We start from the raw sequence: 24159 nt of genomic DNA, 5'->3' as shown, positions 1-24159 counted from the left end.
ATTCATTCATTCATTTATGTATCTTTAGAATATTACTTTTTATTTTATTTTGTTGAAAGCACACACTGCATTCCACCCCCAAGGACAGCCAAGTGTCCCGTGGAAGTACAAGACCTTATGACAATATATGAAATCATTGTGACCTGAACGTGTAATATTTTACACTCTTAGGTGTCATCAATGACAATGACCAGCAAAGATTTACTGAGCCCCTTCTGGATGCCAGGCCCTGCACTGGGCACTGGGACTTGGTTGTTGTCCACTCTTGTGACAGTATTTTCTTCATTGCCTCACGACAACATTCTTTTTAGTTGTGCTGTTTGAGACTGAGATAAAATCTTGGTATAAGAGTGTTTCATGCCTGTAAAAATGTATTTACTCTTGTTATGGGTGTGTTGTCAATCCTTACAATTCATTTTAATTTCATTTCCATTTCAAAGATCTGACAATCTAAAGAAACTGGAAGTAAAAATACTTCCACACTATTGGACATGCCCATGTGGAACATAGTTCTTGGGTTTTAAATGCTATTTCCCGATAAAAAAAAATCTGAGGTTCTTGCAAGCATGTGTGCCCATGTGAGCAGTTGGCAGGAGAAGTACACACTGAGCGTGGAACAACACACTGTGATATAAAGAAGAGAAAGGCTGAATGAGTAAGTGGGGATTCAGCTGAAGCTCCAAGAATGTGGTTCAGGTGACAGCCCCTCGCCAAGACTGGAGTAATCCAGCGACCAATGGAGAAATGAATGTGACCAAATGTGACAAATGGATCATTAAACACTGAATTCTTGCTGATACATACAGCAGTTTTAAAGAAGAAAAAGAAATCCTGAAAACTGACATAGAAGGACATGAACATAAGTTTTTGCTCCAGAAAGTGGAGATTGAGGGACAATCATGATGAGTAGCCACATCATTTAGGTGAAGGTTTAACCTACGCAGCCTTGGTGAAGGGACACTTACCTGTGTACAAGAGGCACCGGGAATGAATGCAGAAGAACGATAGAACTGGTCTGTGAAATTACTGTTTTGTGACCTCCAATGAAATAATTGACAAAAACCAGGTGTGACAGGTTCTACTACTATTGGGTAAAAGGCTGGGAGAAACACTATGTGCACAAACATCACCATTTATGGCAAAGAGATGTGTCCATTGTGATGATGACCCTTCATGTGACAGGAAACTGGGTGCTCTGTGACACAGGTTCCCTAACCTGGTTCCTTGGTGAAGCCAGTCTCTTCATTGGAGCGATGTCCCAGGTTTGGTTTTTAACACAGAGCAACAGGGTACCACTTCAGGTATTTGTAGCTTAGTTACTTATAGCTTTATTTTCATTTTAAAATTTTTATTGAATTGACTGGGGTCACACTGCTTAATAAAATTATATAGCTTTCAGGGGTACAGTTCTATAATACATCATCTGTAAATTGTATTTGTGTGTTCATTACCCCAATCAGGTCTCCTCCCATCACCATTTATCCCCCATTTACCCTCTTCTACCTCTCCCACCCCCTTCCCTCTGGTCATCACCATACTGTTGTCTGTGTCTATGGGTTTTATTTCATTTTATTTTTTAATTAATGCCTTCACCGTTCTCACTCAGTCCCCCCAATTCTCCCCTCTGACAGCTGTCAGTCTGCTTCTGTATCTGTGAGTCTGTCTCCGTTTTGGTTGTTAGTTTACTTTGCTCATCAGATTCCACACATCTGAAGTCTCATGCAGCTTGTCCTCCTCAGAATGGCTTATTTCACTTCGCACAGTACTCTCGAGGTCCATCCATGCTGTTGTGAAACGTGAGACCTACATCCTCACTGTCATCTTACAGTATTAATGTTTTTGTAGAAATGAATAATGTTTATATTCAACTGAATTTAATTAGTGATGTGTTTGAAATGTATAAATATAAAAACCATATTTCAGGCTCTGGGGTTTGAAAGTGTCCAAATCTCTATAAAGCAGCAAAATCATGAAGATGATATTTAAGCCCTCCTCTTCATGCAGAGCTATTTCTGGTTCTCATCATGTGTCATCTTACTTTTTGTGGGTATTTACTCCAAATTAACATATTTCATCATTCAAAGATGATACATGTTCAATACAGAAGACTGGGGGAATGTGGGACTGAACCCCAACTCCTACCCCCATTATCTCTACATCCAACAGAGTTGTGGTAAGTGTCATTGCACTTCCTGCCGGTCTCTGCTCTGTAAACGCGTAGTCATGGTTCACAGCATGTCCTGAGATTGTGTGAATGTGTTTATACTGCTGCTGTCTTTTCATCAGGACGTGTGCCACTGCCCACAGTCTTGCCCTGATTTGGACCCCACCTGCTCTGTGTGACGTGTCTGAGAGCTTGCCTGCACTGGGGGGACAGGCTGCAGAAGATCACGCCTGTCACCATCTCTGGTGAGTGTTTCTCGAGGACAGGTAATAACTGCTGACGTCTTCTCTCTGACACAGGTGTGACATAGGCTGGTTTTTATGTGTTTGTGAAGTGATTACATTTTGAAGATGGAGACAAGCATGTTTCCCCTTTTCACTCTGCAACAAGAGTCTCAAACAGCCCCAGAAGTTCCAGACCAAAGTGTTGGGAAAGTTAGGGGAGTGGTTGGGTGCAAGCAGGCTGTGAAGGGATAGGTTCTGATTTCTGGCCACAGATGTTTGATGAACAGAACACACAGCATTGTGGTTTGCCACATTTTAATGAGATCCTTTTTCAGAGCAATTCATTGGTCTTTCACATTATAATGATATCAACATAAATTCTGATTATGAAGAAAAATGAGATAAAATATACTTGAAAAAAATAGAGAATTGGATTAATATAAAATACTCTAAATGAGTACATGTATTTCAATTTTCAGAATGCAACATAACCATCATTTTATTCACAGGTGGGATACGTCAGTTTTCCTGCCTTACACGTTACCCGGAATGAGGAAGGTGGTGACTTTGCATGATACCCAGGTCGGCAGGTGAACTCAATACTATCATCTGATTCTGAATAAATTTTTTTGTCCTGTTTCCATTTTAACTGTATGTTATGTTTTTCCATCATTTCTTCTAATATTACACATGCCTCTAAAGGTAAAAAACAAGAAATGTAAAACATTAAGTGGTATACAAATTCTCAGTAGAGAAGTTTAGACTGTCACGTAGAATCTTCCACACTGATCCAGGAACTCATTCTCAAAACCTTTTTCAATATAACTCATTGAAAAGTCATCCTGTAGATGTAAGTCATTTTAAGCAATTAATGATGTAAATATGAGGTATTCTGTGGGACAACTAAAAGGTAAATCAAAGTTAATAATAGCAGTTACTATGTATTTAGTTTTCATAAAAGAATCTTTGTTACTCTTCCTGTTTGAGAATTTTTTTTGTATGTTATTTGTCCATGCCTCACTATGAGGGAGTCAAGCATTCATCAGAATATGGTCATCCATGAAAGTTCTGTTATAAAGAGCCGAACATCACACTCTTTATGCCGATTTCCCAGGACCCATGGGAACGACAATCCACTTACCTAAACATTTGGGTGGTTGTGACCACTCTCCATCACGACATCTTATTATCCTGTTTCCCTGAAGTTTATAGTAGGCCTGGCATTTGTACTCCACCGAGTCTCCTGGAGCGTAGACGGCTGATGGGAATGTGGTGATGTCCCCATTGTCGATGGTTGGAGGGGGGCCCACATGTTTCCTTTGGACTCTACAAAAGGACAGTCTTTGGTTTAAGGTGGCTCTGGAGTAGGTGGGGGGCTATCCTCACCTCTTCCAGGAGCCAGACTGGATTTACAGCTAAATAAGGGAGTAAGCAATGTGAATAACCAAGTGAAGGATGCCTGACCAAGAGCCTTAAACCTAGGGTGTACGGAAGCCACCACACAGATGGGTAAGCAGAGAGGACATGGGGACAGCCTTGACCCCCCTACCATGGACAGTGGCTGAGAAGCTGGAGAGTCAGCTGGGCTGAAAGGCCCCAATAAAAAGCTCGCATTCTCACCCTCATTCTGGAATCCATGACAGAATATCTCTTCTTCTAATGTGGCCAAATATGTCCTAGAATAAGTACACCATAGTACTTACTCAGTCCACGGACAGAATGGAACTTTAAGCACCACCATTTTATTTGCATGAATTTATTTCCTCCATAGGAACCACTTCATTATGTATTCATATCAACACAGTTTGTCCCTAATATATCCTCTACAATGGGGGTGAGGGGGAGAACAAGATACTCTACCTTTGCACTGAGGTGGATTTGTCCAGTTCCCATTCAAACAGGTCACCTCTACATCCCCAAAGAGGTCCAAAGATTTCTTGCATTCGTAACGTACTCTGTCACCAGACTGATACCGAGTCATCCTGCTTTGTATAGTGGCATTTTCGACTATGGGTGGACTCCCACAGGAATTATCTGAATAAAAAGGAAAAATGTATATCTAATGCAATGAATGTTTATAACTCACATTGACCAATGGGATTCCCTTCTATTTCTGGAGGACTTAAATCCATATTAATCTGTCATGAAGACTGAGAAATTTCATAAATTTACATGTATGATTGAAAAAGGAGATAATGCAGGGTTTTTTTTTCTGTAGCAGTTAAGCTTCTATATCTTAAATTTCTTTCCCACCCTCTTGAAGATTAATAGACACTTATAACCAGTGTAAATGATGGCTTTGGGGGACTTTCCTTTGAGTTTAGCAGGAAAAAAAAGAAAGTTATGTAAATTGAAGATAAATTGATGAACCTTAATACTAGAATAACAGATTATTTGGCATGAGATTTGGGTTGAAATCATCATGTCTATTCATTGTGATTTTAGGCTCTTGGGCTAATAAGTACAGTAGTCATTTCCTTAAGGAGTATGTCAAGAATTAAATGCTTTGAGGAATACCTCATAGTTAAAGGAAGAGGGTGATCGCAAAAAAGATCCAAACAGAGGCTGAGGAAAAATATTATGAAAAAAATGAATTTACAATTTAATGAAAGTACTGTAGTCATCTGAGGGGGGAAGATTATTATAGATGCTAAGATGAGCAACGAACTTCAGCTAGAGGCAAAGTATTAGTAGACCGAAAGTGGAAGCTGCTGGGAATTCCTGTCAAAAAGGTTTCACTGCTAGGGTTATGCCCTAAGAACCCTGAAACACCAATCCAAAAGAACCTATGCACCCCCCATGTTCATGGCAGCACCATTTACAATAGCCAAGTACCAGAAGCAACATAAGTGCCCATCAGCAAACAAGTGGATCAAAAAATCATGGTACATTTACACAATGGCATAATATGCAGCAGAAAGAAAGAAGGAGCTCCTACCCTTTGCAACAGCATGGATGGAACTGGAGAGCATTATGCTAAGGGGAACAAGCCAGGCAGTGAAAGACAAATACCATATGATCTCACCTTCAACAGGAACCTAATCAACAAAACAAACAAGTAAGCAAAATATAACCAGAGACATGAAAATGAAGAATAAATGGACAGTAACCAGACGGGAGATGGGAGAGGTAATGGGGGGGGGGATAATGGTGAAGAGTCTTCAGAAATGACTATAAAGGACATATGGACAAAACCAACAAGGGGGGTGGAATCAGGGGAGGGAGGGAGGGATGGCTGGGGTGGTGGGGAGAGAAGTGGGCCTGGAGTGAAAAGGCAGAGAACTGTACTTGAACAACAATAAAATTTTTTAAAAAGAGTTTCAGGTCACAACCTGGAGTTTTTTATGCTGCTCTGAGTGAGCCTGTGAAGTGGCATTTGCATTTCCTCCAGTTTCCCAGAAGGTGCTGACACTGCTGTTTCAGGGGCCACCCAGTGAGAACAGGGGCCCTCAGGTCAACCCTCACCACCCCTTCCATTCCTCTGTGTGAAGGCACCAACACCACCCCCCCCACCCCCCGCCCCTGATCTGGCCTAAGACAGAGCCTGTGTTCATCTCTTCATCATGCTAGAAGTAATGCTATTTAAGTACTATTTAAGACACTTCAGGGAAATTAAATGTCAAAGTTTATCAAAACACCTCTGCATGTGGGCGTCCCTATCCATCTGCCAGTCATACAGCGAACAACATTGGATCCATCCATTTGGTAGGGCTGTCGACATCTGTAAGCTACTTCATCTCCTGACTGATATACTTTCTTGTTCTTGTTTACGTTTGTGGGTTCGGCATTATCAAAGCTGGGTGGGGAAGGACAAGTTGTTTCTGAAAAGAAAAAACAAAACAAAACATTGGTTCAGTAAATCTTTAAAAAACATATATGGCCAATAACTTTACTCTAGAATAATAGGTACATACTAAACAAATGTATACTGTACAACATTTTTTTATAACTTGAAAATATGTTAACAGTCTTGACTTGATTACATTGAATGATTCTACATTTATCCGAAGTGTAATATGGCGATGAAGAGAAAGAAAGAAGGAACTTCTACCCTTCACGAAAGCATGGATAGATCTGGAGAACATTATGCTTAGTGAAATAAGCCAGTTGGTAAAGGCAAATACCATATGATCTCACCTTTAAGTGGAACCTAATCAACAAAACAAATAAGGAAGCAAAACATAACCAGAGACATTGAAATTAAGAACAATCTGATGGTAACCAGAGGGGAGGGTAGAGAGGGATAATGGAAAAATTGAGGGGGGTCATCAAGGAACATGTATAAAGGACACATGGACAAAGCCAAAGGAGGGTAGGATCGAGGGTGGGAGGCAGGGATGGGTGGGGGTGTGGGGGGGAGTGGTGGGAGGAAAATGGAGACAACTGTACCTGGAAAACAATGAAAAATATATAAATTAGTTTAAAACAAAGCATTACATGGGACTGATGGTTCAGAAAGCCTGATGAGATCAGGACCACACTTCTTACATTCAGATTCTTTTTTGTCCATAGAGGCCATCTGTGTTATATCCGTATTTGTACCCTTTCCTTCTAAGTCCATTTCCTAGAACTACATGAAGCATTGAAAAATGACACAAATGTCTCTAAGTAGGTAACCTGTAAAGTGTCAAGAGCTGAGTCACGATGAGACTGGTGAGCAGGGGCCAGCTGCATCCCACAGAGGTGACATGGCTGAGCATGCACATAGAGCATGGGGCAGGGGGACGGGGGACCTCAAAGTAATTCTTGTTAATTCTAGAATGACTACAGATTTAAATGGATGTCATTCATGCTCTAATTACATGTATTGATCAGCTCAAGAATAAAATTAAATACACCATACTTATGCATTCTGGGGGAGGGCTCCATTTTCCTCCTGAACATATCACAGATGCAGGTCCATGAATGGTAAATCCTCGGGCACACTTGTAGGTAAATTCTTCTCCATACTCATATCTGTTTTTCCTGTTCAGTGCAGCCCCATTGGAAACTGAAGGTGGTGGTCCACAAGGAAGTCCTGAGGAAAAAAGGTAAGAATGACTGCATATTTCACTAACTCTGGAATTTATTTCATGTACTGTTGGGCATAGTTGGTACTTTTATTTGATCACACAGGCCCTAATAATAATACATCACAGGAAAGGTGCATAAATGTTTGGTAAAACCGTGATCGAGGTGTGCATTGATGGAAAAGAGAAATGTCAATATATTTAGGAATGGGACTATCACTGCTCCTCTAACCAGTCACGAGTAATAAAATGAAACACATTGAGAATCATGTTATGAAAATTCTCATCTATTGTAAGAGATCAGAAAGGACATTGTAGGAAGAATATAAAAATTTAAAAATCTGGTGGCAAAGCTTTCACTACAATGTCTACAAATATTTAGAATAATACTAATAGCTGTACCCACATGACTAGTTAGGTTTAATTTCACTATACATCTAGTTTTAGTGGGGAAAATGCCATAATTAAAAGTGATTTCATGTACCACATTTTTTTTATCCACTTATGGACTGTTCGGCCCTCGTACTGTTTCCAGGTCCTGGCTGTTGGAAACAATGCTGCTGTGAACATAGGGGTGCATATAATCTTTCCAACCGGTGTTTCAGGACTCTTAGGGTGTACTCCCAGGAGTGGGGTCTCTGGGTGAGAAGGCAGTTCTGTTTTTAATTTTTGAGATATGTCCACACTGTTTTCCACAGTGATTGCTATGTGGCTATGAAAAAGAAGGAAATCTCACCTTTTGCAACAGCATGGATGGACCCCAAAAACACTATGCTGAGTGAAAGAAGCCAATCAGAGAAAAACATACAGTATGATCTCACTTGCATGTGGAATTAGTGAACAGAAGAAACTGGTGAACAAAATAGAACAGAGGCGTGGACGCATGGGACAGACTGACAGCTGTCAGAGGGCATGAGGGAGAGGGGGGCTGGGTGAACAAAGGCGAAGACATTGCTAAAGGACATGTATGCATAGCCCATGGACACAGAAGACAATGTGGTGATGGCCGGAGATAAGGCAGGGGGGTGGAGGCTGGGTGGAAGGGCACAAAGAGGTGGGAATGGGGACCTTGGTAATAGTGTCAACAAGAAAAATAAACAGAAAGAATAAAAAACTAAGTGATTTCAGAATAAACCCATGACATTAACAAAAATAGGATTTATTTATTTATGCAAAAATTGGTAAAATATGTTAATACATAATGGTACATAAACATATAAATAGATTTGCACACTTATAAAAGCTAAAGAATTATCTCTCATGCCTTTGATGATGATTGCTTATTTTAATGAATTGTACCAAATTAGGATTTTAGTTTGCACACTGTCCTTACCTACACATTGAGGTAGGGGGACTCCATTTCCCCAGGCGGCATGTTATCTCATGATGCCCAGTTATCTTGAAACCGTCTTCACAAACATAATGTAATTTAGTGCCATGTGGATAGAGCTTGGGCTCCACTGTTTCTTCTCTTTCTTCTTCTGATCTGGAGGAATTTACAGTTCCATGTTCTATATCAGGTGGCTGAGGACACGGTGTCTTTCTCTACAATGCAGAACAGAGATCAAAGGGTCAGGCACAAAGATCATATTTACAAGGAAAAATAAAATTAAACACACTTGGGGGTTTTTAATACAAGAATGATTTGAACTACTGAAATTATTTAATAACCAAACTATATTTGAAACTTGCCAAGATATATGTCTCCATAAAATCAATGATACCATCCCCTCATTCCCTAGGCCCCTTCATTCCCTTCCTGCTCATTCCCAGGAGTGAAACACGCATGTAGACCAATTGCATCTGGTGTTTCTGCAGTAACTCAAAGCTTCCCTCTGTGCTCACTTCACAACACAAGGGGAGCAATGCTGATTGGTTCTGGTACCGAAATTGAGATGTAAGGTTTTGAGGTGAAGTGGAAGGCATATGGAGAAAGGGCTTCAACTGTCCCTTTCCACAAAGCACAGGGGAGTCTAACCCTCGTTTGACAGACAGGTGTGACACAAGTGACACACTACTGACCAATGCAGCGTGGGACTGACTTCCAGATTCCACCCTGGCACACGAGATCTCCTGCTTCCAGAATCAGAGAATTGTCTTGACAGAGAATAGAGATTGCTTCTCCTTCCTGATAATTCACTGTGGTCGTCATATTTTGAGATTTGGGAATCTGAGGAGGAGGTGGACATCTTGGTATTTCTAAAAATATTAAAATTAGATTTATTAAGGAAAACCACAAGTTACAAATATTAAAAGGATAAGTCAGTAAATAAAACTGTCAGTAATAATGCATCTCAAAAGATCAAATGTAATGACATGTTCTAGATTTATGTTTGTTATACTGTTCTTGCTTACCACTGTAATATACCACATTGGGTTTCTATTCTCATGGCCTTCTTTTAGAGTCTTTCTCTTATTCTTTCTGTGATCAAGCTTGGATAATTTAGGGAAAACCTATTTTAATGATTTCTAATGAGTAGAACATCCTACCTGGATTATTTATTCAGTAACAGTCCATAAAACCAAGAGTAATATCAGAATCTTTTTAATGAATATCCATGATCAAATGGTTTGGAAGCCAAAGTAAACCCTTAGAAGATGTTGTACCAATAGACGCTGAACAGCCATAGCTATAGGGAACTGGTCCACGTGGCAATGGTGAATGTAGCTCAGCCCTGGTTTGGGAAACTGACAGGTGCCAGGTGGCACACAGGAGCCAGTCCCGCAGATCCACTTTCCCATGGGGGACCAGGCCTGCATTATTTCTAGGTTGCTTTGAGGCTTGCTTTTGCTAAGACTCCCTCACCCTGAGTTAAGACATCAGAGGTTTAATGTATATCTTTGAAGTAACTCACTAAAGTGTGTGCCATTCCAACCATGGAATGTAACCAGATTAATCACTTTTATTGTTCTTTTCATTTGCAACATTGTTTTCTTTGTTATCTGTAAGAAGTAACCACTTAAAACAAATCTGTGCATAATGAATGAGGTATTCCTTGATGTAATGCTCCCAGAAAGCAGTAAAAGGCTGTCCAGGAAGGGGTCAGGGCACTCTCTCACTCAGAAAGTGGCCATGCTGTCCCTTTTCTCCACAGGACTTCTGCAGTCCGTGTGATTTTGTTCATCGCATCCACAACATAGACACCGCTGGCCAGAGTCTGTGTCCCGTAGGGAAGAATTGCCTTTAGTTAAAGATCGATTAATTTGATACAGATTCTTGGCTGAGATATGAATTAGATATGTTGAGTGGTGATTTATGTATTTGTGAAAAGTTTAAAACTTTCCTGCAGGTTCTGTTTCCTAGCTTGCCTAAATTGGTAAAAGAGCTATATAGGAAATTTAAATAGCCTACTCTCTGTTAAGGAAATTAAATTAATCAGCAAAAAATTTTTAAAAGAAGAAACTAAACTATATATCAGATGATTTCACAGGTTTTCTATCAATCATTTAAAAGAAAAAATATAATAACAGTGTGTATAATAACATTGTACATATACTTTTGGATAACAAAGGAGTACAGAGCAATTTTCTATTGGGTCTCTGAGACCACAATAACCTTGATAAGAACATATGGCAGAGACATTACAAGAAAGCAACAGTAATCTAATATCCTCTGTGAACATACATGCCAAAATTTTTAAAAATATATCAGCAAATCAAATACATGAAAGTAAAGAAAGAATACCATATCACTGCCAACCACAGTTAACTGAGGACAGTGAGTTCAGGTGCCCTGCATCTGGAGAAGATCAACACAGAGGTGAAACTGGGGAATCAGAATGAGCCCTGTGCTGTTGGAATTGGTGGTGGCAATAAGACTGTTTCTATGACAGATACAGATAAACAAAATGATAGATGGCTCAGTGGGTAGATACCTATGGAGATAGATGGATACATTCCCAGAAGGGTATATACATCCCTAGATGCCAAGATAGCTACATGAGTTAGAGGTATAAGCATAAGCACAATGTAACACAAAAAATTAGTAGCAATGGTATTCCAACAGCAATGAGCAGACCTACTCCCCAAAGTTGAAGTCACCAGTTCCTGAGTGGTTTGTCAGGTAGCTGTAGAATGCACATGATACAATTACTATTTTGAAACAGTGCTCTGGTTATTTTCTAAATCACCTTCCAGTGGGAATTATTTGTAATAAGAAATAGTTAATAAAAAGTTTTAAGACACAACGAGGCTCCTTTTACAAGGTAGGAAGAAATAGGGATGACATTTGAAAATGTTATAATCAAGAGCTGACCTGTGCAGTTCACTTCGGGATTCCATCTTCCATTGATGCAGACTGAGTGCTTCTGCTCTGACCTTCTTTGGCACGTGTAATTCACTTGCTCATTATGGTCATAGTCAACCCTATATGACCGGAGTGGCTTATATTCGTGTGACCTTCGTAATTTACATGTCTTAATGTTACCTGTTTCTGCAAAATGAAGATGTTACCTTGAAAACACTAATCATGAGAATCTAAGCAACTAATACAAAAAGTAGCTATAGAGTCCAGAGTACAATGAAATTGGAATTTAGGTCTATAAATTCCACCAGCACAGTTATTCCTGATCATGTTGCATGAGGTGGGCTATTACGGAGAAACACAGTCCCATGTCCAGTGCTGATATTTCAGAGAGAATAACCATCATTAAGGCATTTTGCCCTTTGGGAATTGCAAGAACATAGAGGTTCACATTTTGCTTTATCTGCATAGATAAGAGTCATCACATGACTAAATTTGGTCCCATTTGAAATCTGTGCAAATGTTCACATCCATTCTTTTCCTGATCTCAGACATTTCTGCATTATTTTAAACCACAATCCTAAAGCATTAGAAGAAAACAATGATCTGTGCAAACAGAATATATGAAGTTGGTAGTTTATTATACTGTTTCAATAAAGTTAAGGTAAAACAACAAGGAAAGTTGGTCTAAGGTGTAGAGTATAGAATGTGAATATTGAAGCATGTCTTGTACGTGATCACCAAAATTAAGAATAACAAATTCGATGGTTAAGTCATAACCTATTTTGCATATATACTTTAGAATGTTTGAGGAGCTGTTTTATATACCAGATCATTGTATAATCCAATACTGTATAATCCAATATTATAATGGTAGAATAATCCATTTTTGCTGGCTTCAGTATGTTATTCATAGATTAGTAAAGTTTTTATACAACTATGTATTTCAAAAATTTCATGCATATGGCAAATCCTGTTTTTCAACTTGATGTCAGTGTAGGTCTCGGGCAGTATTTGTTAATAATTTGGTAATGATATCAAGTGAGAATGAACAGAAGAAAGAAAATTCAAGTAACTGGCCAAAAACAGTAAGGATTTTGTAATGCGATCTTGAAAAAAATAAAAGGGACTAATTTAAAACACACTAGATTCTTGAGAATTAGTGTTATTTTCCCAGGACTTGTCCAGAGTGCTGAGAAAGGAAAGAACAATATTCCTCTTCAAGGGATGGTAACTGAAGGAAGATTTGTAGCTGAAAGGATGTGTGTGGTTCTTCTCCTATGTCCTATGGTGACTGGTTTCTGAAATAATTTCTTTATTAGGAAAAAAATAAGCATCTTGAAGAAAATGAAAAGTTAAGACTAACAGAAGGTACAAAGTAAGCATTGAGGGAAGAAATTTTAATCATACATCTATCCACAAGTAAAATTTAGCTTCATATTTACAGATAATGTTAACACCAGAAGATATTCATAAAGTTCTGTCACTAGTTTCTATTTTTCCCCTGTAGACAGTATTGAACTATAAACAACAAATCTTTGGATTCATTATAATTTATGACATGACACTTTCAAGAATATCTCCAAATTTCAAAAATATGGTGGCAAGGGCTTTACAATAAAAATATTAAATGGTCTCACAGGGCTATTATAGGAAGGCATGCTCACCAATGCACTCAGGTGGTTGGGTCCACTTTCCCTTCAAACATGTAACTGATCTGGGCCCCACCATTGTGAACCCTTCTGTGCAGCTGACCTGCACAGACTCTCCATGGTGATAGGGATGCTCCTGGGAATAGACGGAGCCGTGAACCATGTCAGGTATGTCTTCACATGTGCTGTTCTCCTCTGTGAAAATGTCACAAGCATATGCTAATGAAGAACAAACTGCCAGTAACCAGAGGGGAGGGGGGAGGGGGACAGTGGGGGAAAGAAGGGAAGGGCCAAGCCAAGGAACATGTATACAGGACCCATGGCCAAAGACAATGGGGAGGGGAGGATTGAATGTGGGATGAGGAGGGTTGGTAGGGCAGGGGAAAGAAATGGAGGGTAATGGGGAGAACTGTAATTGAACAACAATAAACATAAAATAAAAAATAAAGCTCCTGTAAACAAACAAAAAGTAAAAATGAATTATGTGTTTCTATGAATATAAATACACACTAGTGACTTACGTCTAAGTGTTAACATTTTTATACACACCAGTACACCGGGGCAAGGATGTCCACTCCCCATCAACACACTGAATTCTCTGAGAACCCTTCAGCAGAAACCTGGGGTCGCAGACGTACTCCACAACTTCACCGTGTTCATGTTCTTCTTTCGGCGTGTTTGTAGCTGTCCCATTGGGGAGCTGAGGATGTGGACCACACGGTTTCACTTCCACTACGGTAGAAATGCAGTATGGTTACTGGTTACATAGTCTATTTGACAAGTTAAAATCCAGTACAATTTTTCTTAAATTTCTTACTTATTATCTAATTTATTAACAAACCATAGAAATGATTCCTGAAAGTATAGTCTTTATTATGATCTAATTTATTATAGCAGTCTTTGAGAAAGGAAAAAGTGTGGTGTTTACATTAGATTCATATCTCCCCAGTTCTGTTACTTATGCTGATTTAGCAAACTGGAAGTATATTTAAGCCCAGGAAACATGTTCTGTGTTCTAGACAGTCTAAAAATATATACAAACTAAGTAACAAATATACTACTGTAACTTATAATGATGTTCATGTTCCTTAGAAACATATCAAAACTTTTATATTAAATATTTTTTATTTATTTAGCTTAGAGAGAGAGCGAGGGATAGAGGCATGTAGAGGGGGAGAGAGAGAGAAATGTGGATTTGTTGTTCCATTCATTGGTGCATTCAGTGGTTGCTTCTTGCATATGTGCTGACCTGAGATTGCACCTGCAACCTTGGAGTGTTGGAATGATGCACTAACCAAATGAGCTCCTTGGCCAGGGTCAAGACTTTGAAAAATCACCATCATTGGAGCCAAATGCTTTTGTACTTTGATCAACCACTTTTAAGTCATATCTATGATGGAGTTGACTGTAAGATGCTTAAACATTGTTTAGACACACTCAGTGGAACCTGAAGTGAAGCCCATGCTGGCAGAATGAGATGCAAAAACAGGACTAAAAAGAAGTGGCTCCAGCACCAGACACCGCTGAAGGTGAACTTCTTAAACAAGGACATCTGAGGCACGTACTACCAATGCATGGTTTTCTGAAGAAATCTCTGGCTTAATGCCCTAGATTAGAGACACCCTGGAAACCAACAGAAGACTAACAGGGAAACACAATGTGATAACCAAAATTCTAATTCTTGTTGGAGCAGTTGTCAGATAAAACATTCACCTTTACATGTTGGAGGATCTGGAGACCACCCAAAGTTGTAACACTGAGTTGAATCTGGTCCAACAAGTTTCAGTCTTTGTCTGCAGGAGAATTTCAACACGTCTCCCAATGAAATATTTCTCTTTCTGGGGCTGAACAAATTATGTTTTGTTCTATATCAGGAACAATGCATTCCTTTTCTATAAAAACAATTTCATAATTATTAAGAAAATAATTTAATGAGCATATACATATTTTCATTGCCAAATAAAAGTTATACATCATGCAAAAATAAGTTGCTGGGTGTTGCATATACAGAGAGGTATCAAACAAATCCTCTCCCTGGAAAAACATTTATCCATTCAGTTTACACCTCCTTCAAATTCATATGGGAGTCTCTGAACAACAATACATGTGTTCTGAAAATTTGTAAGATCAACTTGCTCATAATGGATCTGATTTTATCATTGACATAAAATTTAAAGTTACTGGTTTTGTATTATCAAAATAAAACTATTCTCTGACAAAAAACCCCACTGATGCTACAATTTTAAATTGCATGCATAAATAAAATCTGGAACTTTGTTTAATATACATCAGAAACCAGGACACTCAGAGAGGCATTTCTGGTATATTTCAGTTAGAGGAACATTAGAAATTGCTTAATTAATAAATTAAACCAAAATATAACCAAACTGAAATATTAAAGAAGATGAAATAACATTCCCAAGGTCACACATGGTAGACATATTCTAGGTGCCCTGAATATTTATATACTATAAAACTATCTGTTCTTACTTAGGTATAGTTTATGTTGGCTATTAATAAATTATGAGTTAATCTGATTCAAATTAGAATGTGTAAATATGCCTTAAATTTTTTTAAATTTGTGAAGCTTATGACATTGCTAAATGTTATAAAAGTACACTGTGCTTGATTCCTCTATCTCATTAATTAATATAAAAAATTAATAAGTGGAATTTAAAATTTGCAATCACACCAAAATAAAATTCATATGATTTAAAAGTCAAGTATTAACACATAATCATAAAGGTAGACATAACTTAATGATTTTCAAAAATGATGTCACAAAAAACCTCAATAATTTCCTTTTGTTTTGGCTTTTGCTTTAATGTTGAACTTTGTAGTTTATTGAAAAGATCATGCTTGAGTGGGAACCACTGGGATACTTCTAAAATGTTTTTCCAATATTCTGCATAACAATTCTTTTATTAGTGTGTGTCCTAATTTCCACAATTTGTGCTTATTTGGTATAAATTCTTCATCTCATCATATTGTAAAAAAATGCTGCCTTGAGCAAAAAAATAAAGGTCTTGGCTGTTGGCTATTTCCAGCTGTTATATTTATAGAAGGACTTAAGAAATGTGATTTAAGAAGGAGAATGAATGGGAATACCCTGAATTACAGACATTTATATTCATTCAAAAGTCAAAATTCTAAATCCTAGCACTGAGACTTCAATATGTTGGTCTGGACTTTTAACTCTGAAATGTACATGTAGTTAAGATTGCTGCTAGCACTGTTTGGCTTAATGGTTTATGATAACATTGCTTGGAAACTCCTCTCCAACCAGGAGACTTTCCAGGACATTTGAAATCAATTCCAGTGTCAGCTACTCCGTGTGCCAGTCCCTGCTACGTGGCTGAGGAAAGCCCTCTGAAAGGAATGCTAAGCTGCCATTTGTTTGCTCCGTCCTTGGAAGCCTTACGTCCTGCTGGCGAATTCCAACCAGTGTGTCCTCAGAGTCATGGGTTACTGCAAATTCTCAATAGAAAGCCATATTGGCCCCAGTGCTTTCTACCGCTGTCTCTGTCACCTGCAGGTCCATTCCTTCACGTTGTTCTGTCATGTCTGATGGCCTTGGAAGCACATATTCCTGATTGGGCGTTCTTCCTGACAGAAGGCCCTCAAGGCTATCAAAGCTTCTGGGTTCATACAACCTGGGTCTGCCTCTGATCCCAGAAAAGAGTGACAGTGCGATTACACTTTCATCACAGATCTGTGATGTGCGTGGACTCCAGGGCATGTCAGTGCACTGGGTTGGATGGGTTATTGTCTTTAGACTTCAAAACCCCCTGTCCTCCCAATTTGCATTGAATCAGGAGACACCTCAGTTGTATTCACTGTGCATTAAAAGTAATTCCACATAATCCAAATTTGGTAAAAATAAAACACTTTATACACATTTTGTTTATTATGATAATCCTGGAAGAAAACGACTTACCGTGACAGGAGGGTGTACCAGACCAGCCACTGTGACCACACTCTATGAAGCCTGTGGTGCGTCCGTCTCCGTTTCTATATCCATCCTGGCACTCATAGTCCAACCTGTCATTGACCTTAAACCACGTGCTGCCACTTCTGGCTCTGGCATTCTCAAGCACTGGCATATCACAAGATTCTAATGCACAATGGAATTGAAGAGTTCATGTCCAGTAGCATTTAACAGACACTCTAATGGAGTCAGTCCCATCCCAAGGAAACACATCACATAAGAGCAATCTCAGAATACCAGTGATAAGTCACTGTCCTGATATTGTTACTCAGGATGAAAACAGGTGTTTCTACAAAGCAGTTTTACCATCACTTAAATCATCTGAACAATTTAAGGTCGTTTTTCCCAATGCCATTGCACTCACACATTTATTCCACCCTAGCAGGAAACTAGGCCCTAACAGACCTGCTGGACTTTGGTTTTAGCAAAGCAGAGTAGCATTTGGTGAATGGAGGTAGGAGCCAAACTCATTAACAGTTGGGCCATCAATGCCAGAAACAAAGTTAACTGCTTCAATGAAAAGGTTAATTTTCAACAGTGAGAGTGATTTTTAAACATTCTATAGAAATCTACTTTAAAACTTACTAATTTTAAAAACTCACATGCTAATTTAGCTTTTTTCAAATATCCCCTTAATGACTGGATATTCTTCTATACTTATCAAGATTGAATGGAGAAATAGTTCCACACTTATTACTTGTATAAGAAATTAAATTGTTGAACAAATAGTCTCCATTTTTACTAATATCTTACTGGAGTGATGTTAATATAGGTTTAAATAACTTTCCTGAAATTTTAAAACATATTAGGTAGCCAGCTAATTTAAAGATTTAAAAAGTAAAGAAAACTATAATAATAAAAATAATAATAGAGACATTTTTTCTTTCCTAGTAAGAGTGTTGTAATGGATAATTAATCACAATTTAGTATAGTATTAATTTGATATAAAGGCAACCTTCATCATTTTTCTTTTGCTAGTTCCCATTGTAAGTAAAGAAACTGAAAAAAATGAAAAATAAAAATGGATATTTTAAATATTCACTTCATGTGAATGAAAAATATCATTACGTGGCTTTGGGATAAATAATATAAAATGAGAAAAGTGTTCTTAGAATATTCTCATAAACATCGAGGAGGCAACAAGCATTTCTTAGTCTCCACTGACTCGATGTTGATGTATGTTTTCTTAAAAATATGAATTTTATTCAGAAGAGGGCCTGCTCTGCTGTATCACATATAAATTACACAGGTGACACTATTCTACAATTATGCACTGTGAACACTTGTTTTCACTTAAACACATAACTTTATGTCTAGGAATGAACACCTGGACATAAAAGTCTGACCCCCTGAAAACAGGCCCAGGCCAAGGCCTCATGTAGAAATGAATGAGTTGACACCAGAACACACAGAAGGTCCCTCACCAGTTTGGAAATCACAGGAAGTTTTATGGTGGGAAAACCCTTGAACTGAAAGATGGGCTATATCTACCTTCTAGTAGTTCATTGTAAAAGGCAAAACTTATGCACACTTTCTCAAAAACCTTTTATGTATCTTTTCAAATGGAACCACCTCAGCTTCTGCCAGCCCAAGGAAAAGAAATCAGGTAAAGTAACCATTTCTGCCACAGGCATCGGGGCAATAACTCAACATCGTGAATGACTTACTAATGCACCTGGGGTGAGGGGACCATCCACGCTGCAGACACGTGATCGTTCCTGATGTCTGACCATCTTCTGTTAAGTAACCTTGTTTGCACTTGTATTGTGTTTCTTTATATAAGAGGTATGACAGTTGAGATTCAGAAAAAAATCCATTCTCAATTTCTATATCCGATTTTAAACATGTGACTAAATGGGAGAGAAGCAGGAGGGAAAGGTAAGCATAGGGTCCATAAACATGCCCATTGGGATTCTAACAATATACAACAAAAATAACAAAAAATGAGGCTTCTGTTGTAAATGAAAAACCTGGAAAGTCCTAATCATCTAAGATCTGGTGTCAGAGAAAATAAGCTACGAGTTTCCAAAAATATTAAATCAAGATATTGCCATCATCATTAAATCAACAAACAACAAGTGCTGGCGAGGATGGTGAGAAAAGGGAACCCTAGTGCACTGTTGGTGGGAATGCAGACTGGTGCAGCCACTGTAGGAAATCGGTGGAGTTTCTTCTGAAAGCTAAAGATGGAACTGACTTTCGATCAAGTGATCCCTCTGCTGGGACCATACCCTAAGAATCCTGAATCACCAATTCAAAAGAACCTGTGTAACACAATGTTCACAGCAGCAGTATTTACAATAGCCAAATGCTAGAAACAGCCTAAGGGCCCATCAGTAAATGAGTGGATCAAAAAACTGTGGTATATTTACACAATGGAATATTATGCAGCAGAAAAAAGAAGGAACTCCCACCCTTTGTGCACAGCATGGATGGAACTGGAGAGCATCATGCTAAGTGAAATAAGCCAGGCAGTGAAAGACAAACACCATATGATCTCACCTATGAGTGGAAGGTAATCAACATAAAAAACAAAAGAGCAAAATAGAACCAGAGACATGGAAATAAGGAAGAAACTGACAGTGACCAGGGGGGTGGGGGAGGGGTATAACAGGGGGAAGAAGGGTGGGGGACAAGCAAAGGAACAGGAATGGAGGACTCATGGACATGGAAAATGTGGGGGTTGACTGTGGGATGAGGGGGCGGGGTTGGGTTGAGCAAAGGGTAAAGGTGGGACAACAGTAACTGAGCAACAATAAATTTTAAAAAGATATTAAAAACAGATCTTGGAACTAAGTAAGACTTAAAATATTCAGATTGCCTTATAAGAAATCACTGATGGCCAGAGGAAGGGGGTGGGGCTGGGTGGCATTGGGCAAAGGGCGGGATGGGGACATCTGTAAAAGTGTCACTAATAAAAATGAAGATAAAAAATAAATGCAAAAAAATAAATTATTAGGATCTGTCTGTGCACTGCATGTGGAATGCTAGAGCACGCCAGAGTGCTCCTAGCACGTGTCTATTCCCAGGACGTGTTTTAATTATAGCAGAGAAGGAAGATTCACATGTTCTTGCCTCATGCAGAACCATGGTCCATACATGATGAGTCAGACATGCTAACGACAGTGACATGGTGGTCACTTTGTAATGTGTGCACATGTCAACATAACAAGTTTCCACATATGCCATTTCCATTAACACTGAACACAGAAAAACATATTTCAAAAAATAACAATGTAAGCAGAAATAAATTGAAAACAAACACTACAGAAAAATGAACAGAATTAAAAGGTGGTTCATGGAGGAAATTTACTAAAATTAAGAAATGTATCACGAGATTGCAGAAGAGAGTTCCAGCCCCGCACGGTGAAGAAACTGAACCAACCCTGTGAAAACAACCCTGTGAGCTGTGCACACGCGCCCAGCACCTGGCTCTGACTGCTGAGAGAGAAGGAGAATGCTGTGGGCTCTCTTCTCACAGTGGCTTCATTGGGGCGGGGGTGCAAATTGTCCGGATTACAACAAGGAAGAAAACACTCAAGCTGAAGACATCAGTCACACTGAACAGAAGGACAAACCCGGCGTTCTCAAACAGGCTGACATCACTGAACTTGGAGTGCAGAGAACCCAGTGGGAAGAGCTACAGAGGGAGAGAGCCCCACACACCTGCAGGCTGAACACATCACGCTTCAGAGCAGGGCAGAGCCCCGCCACAACGGGCAGGGAGTAACCCCTCCAGGAAGAACCAGCAGGAAACCATCAGTTTAAAGATTCCCAGGGCACCCCCCTCAACACTGGGAGATTTTCACATCAGATCAGTCAAATTGGAAGGACGTCTTTAAACACTGCCCATTTACTAGAGGGGCCAGAAGAGGCCTTCTTCAGCCACATTCCGAGTAACCTGGTCCTAGTGGACAGGCTGCCAAACCAGCTTTATCAGTTTAGAAACGAGCCTTGAGTGGGTCAAGTCAACCTGAACAACAGAAACCAAGTACAAAACCACTGAGCCTGGAGGTCTCGGACCCCAAACCTCCACCAGGTGCAGGACTGGGGAGGAGCTAACTCAGGGAGAGGAAGCTGTTGCTCCCAGGCCCTTCCACGCACCCAGTCCTGGATCTCTGTGCCCCTGGGGGCAGGGTGGGGGGGACCTGTCTGCCAGAGTCCGGACTCTCACCAAGCTGCCCTCATCCAGTGTCATGGCCAAAATCCATGCCATTGTGGGGAGACAATAGGAACAGCTAACATGCCACCCTGCTCTCCACTCTGTATTTAATTAGATGTTTCCTCTCTGCAGTCTTTGGGTGGTTTTCTAAATTAATGTCTACCAACAGGTGTCTTTATCATGCTATTGATATGTCAAGAAACTGGTGTTTCCACTTATACACACTTGAAAAAATAAAACCAAATGAGTCCTTTGACAAAACAAGAAGGTGATATAAGCATTTTGTCACAGAAATTACAGGTAAGTCTTAGAAGATCAAAAACAGTCTGGATCTCAGACCCGTTTTCTTACCGACACGGATGCATTTGGGAGGAGGGGACCAGCCATTCTCCATACACGTCATGGTGGTCTGCTGGTTTGGGAGACTGTAACCAGGATAGCAGGTGACTTTAATAGATTCTCCCTGTAAAGCTGTTTGTTTCCTCGAATAATATCCATTCTCCAAGTAATTGAAAATACATTTACCTAAGAATGATAAAATGATCATGAAAAAACCCCAACAATTTGGTCAAAATAATAAATTAAAATTTATCCTCATATTTAAATTAGAATGCATAAGCATCCAAAAATAACATAGAGAATAAGAAATACTAAAACTTCCACCAAATATTTTTTTAAAATATAATATTAAATATAATGATCTGCAGTTCACTATTATAATATGTACAAATGATATAGGTATACTTGCAGAGTCTATTTTTATCTCTCATGCTTTTAATGAAAAACCTCCAATAAAAGAAACAACGTACATTGTCTTCCTGCTCACAGAACTCAGCCCTCCCCCTTATGCTGGTCACACAGCTTCATCATTTTCTCAGGTGTGATTCCCCTCCTCTCTGAAGTGTCCCCATGGGCACAGGGAGGATGAGGTTTACTCACGGGAACATAGCACTTTAGGCGACCATCCGTCTGTTGTACAAGTAATTTTGCCCCAGTACTCTTGTGTAGGCGGCACATAGTCGCTATCACAGGAGTAGTGAAACGATCTTCCCACAGAAGCTGGGAAGTATCCTCTGTAATTGTCTGCCCAGTACAGTTTCCCATGCTTTATTTCTGGATATTCACATGGCTTAACTTGCAAGAAAAACAAACAAAAAACAATATAAATAATGTTTTCCTTTAATAGAATCTACTGAGAGATAAATGGTTTTGTTGATGAATTGTTATTAACATAGTTATACTCATTGCATTAGGGTTTCTAGGACAAGAAAGGTTGTAAACTCAGATGATGTAAAGAACACGTGTTTCTGGTCATTTCACGACATGTGCACACTCGGAGTCTGTCTGTTGTGCACCTGCAACAACACAGAGCTGCCTGTCAGTTCTGTCTAGGTGAGCACACGGACACTCTCCTTGTGGTGGTCACGCTCACTGAGGTCTGTGTCACTGTGATGCCAGCATCCTCTCAAAGGGCATCACACTGTCACATTCATGTGGACATTTGTCCTGAACTGACACTGAGGCCACTGACCTCCTATTAGCATCATTTCATGTTTCACTCATGGAGTGTCCTGCTGCAGCGTGGATGCCTCTACAGGGACCTGATACGTGAGCAAGAGGAACGTGAAGGTGGAGACGGACAGCTCTTGGAAAGAGGCCAAAGAAACCTCCCCAGAAGTAAATGCCCTGCTGAACTGAGTGGCACTTTGTGACATGTGATGGTGTCAGAAAACCAACTATATCTCCCACTCTCCTTCCTGAGAGAAGGAGCCCACTGCCCCCACCTTTGAGTGTGGGTGGACTTAGGGACCCTCTTCTAAAGGGTATAAACAGCTCAGATGACAATGTGTGAGCAGGTCATAGACTGCATGGAGGTGTCCTCCTTGTGTCTCAGATCACTTGCTCTGGGGACATTAGTGCCACTCAGGCTCCTATGGAGACACCAGGTGTTAAGGCCCTGAGGCCCCTGCACCACCAGGGAGGTGCCCACTTGGGAGCACGTCCCAGCTGCACCCAGCCCTCAGTCCACACTCTGGGCCAGTGTCCCAGTGCCGCCCAGAGAGTGACCAGGAACTGGGGGACTGGACCTGTCCCCAGGGCTGACCCTGTGACCCTGAATCAGCAGAGGGTGGTTGTTCGCAGTCAGTAACATTTGGGGTAAATTGGTTAGACAGCAGTAAATTACTAATATACTCGATGGTGAATGGTAGCATTCTTACCCAATGTTTTAATTCACATGTTAGAATATTAGTGAGAGAAATGCATATTCATACCCACACATATTTCACCCTGAGTACCAAAGATTAGAAGGGTTTCATTACAAAATATGTCATTTTGAACTTCATTTGAAGAGGCTACATTGAAAAGCCAAGCATGCCTCCGCATGCCCTGCTTTACACTCTCAGTAAGGCAAGCCGGGGGGCCCATTCGGTCCCCATTGCACTGGTGTTCACCAGAAGTCAGTGCGGAATTAGGATCCGGTCCCGGTGTGCTCGGAACTTACAGCTGCACCTTGGAGGAGGTTCCCAGCCGGTAGTGGTGCATTCTGACGTGCTGCCTCGGGCTGAGTGATAAAAGCCGCTTTTACACTGGTACGTGAGTCTATGCCCAAGTGTGTATGAGGTCCTGTCGGGAGTGTAGTGGCTGTTGGCAATAGTTGGAGGATCACATGTCACTTCTGAAAAGAAAAAGGACAGGTGGCTAATGCAGAAATCGCT

General features: G+C 39.9%; 1 protein-coding gene across 1 annotated transcript; it reads right to left on the bottom strand.

Moving 5' to 3' along the window:
- Positions 1–3020: 3020 nt before the first annotated feature.
- Positions 3021–22459, bottom strand: LOC123817880 (complement factor H-like). Its single transcript, XM_045837664.1, is given in 14 exon segments — positions 3021–3084; positions 3530–3714; positions 4249–4422; positions 6027–6209; positions 7232–7405; positions 9420–9596; positions 11653–11829; positions 13308–13487; positions 13842–14024; positions 15006–15149; positions 15152–15184; positions 17230–17406; positions 18948–19194; positions 22382–22459. Coding segments are annotated over 13 exon segments (2067 nt in total). The 3' UTR covers positions 3021–3084; positions 3530–3574.
- Positions 22460–24159: the final 1700 nt, after the last annotated feature.

Source organism: Phyllostomus hastatus, unplaced genomic scaffold (assembly GCF_019186645.2).
Source record: "Phyllostomus hastatus isolate PE091 unplaced genomic scaffold, TTU_PhHast_1.1 phas_contig_226, whole genome shotgun sequence".
NCBI classification, from domain to species: Eukaryota; Metazoa; Chordata; class Mammalia; order Chiroptera; family Phyllostomidae; genus Phyllostomus; species Phyllostomus hastatus.
This window is presented reverse-complemented; position numbering and strand designations above follow the sequence as displayed.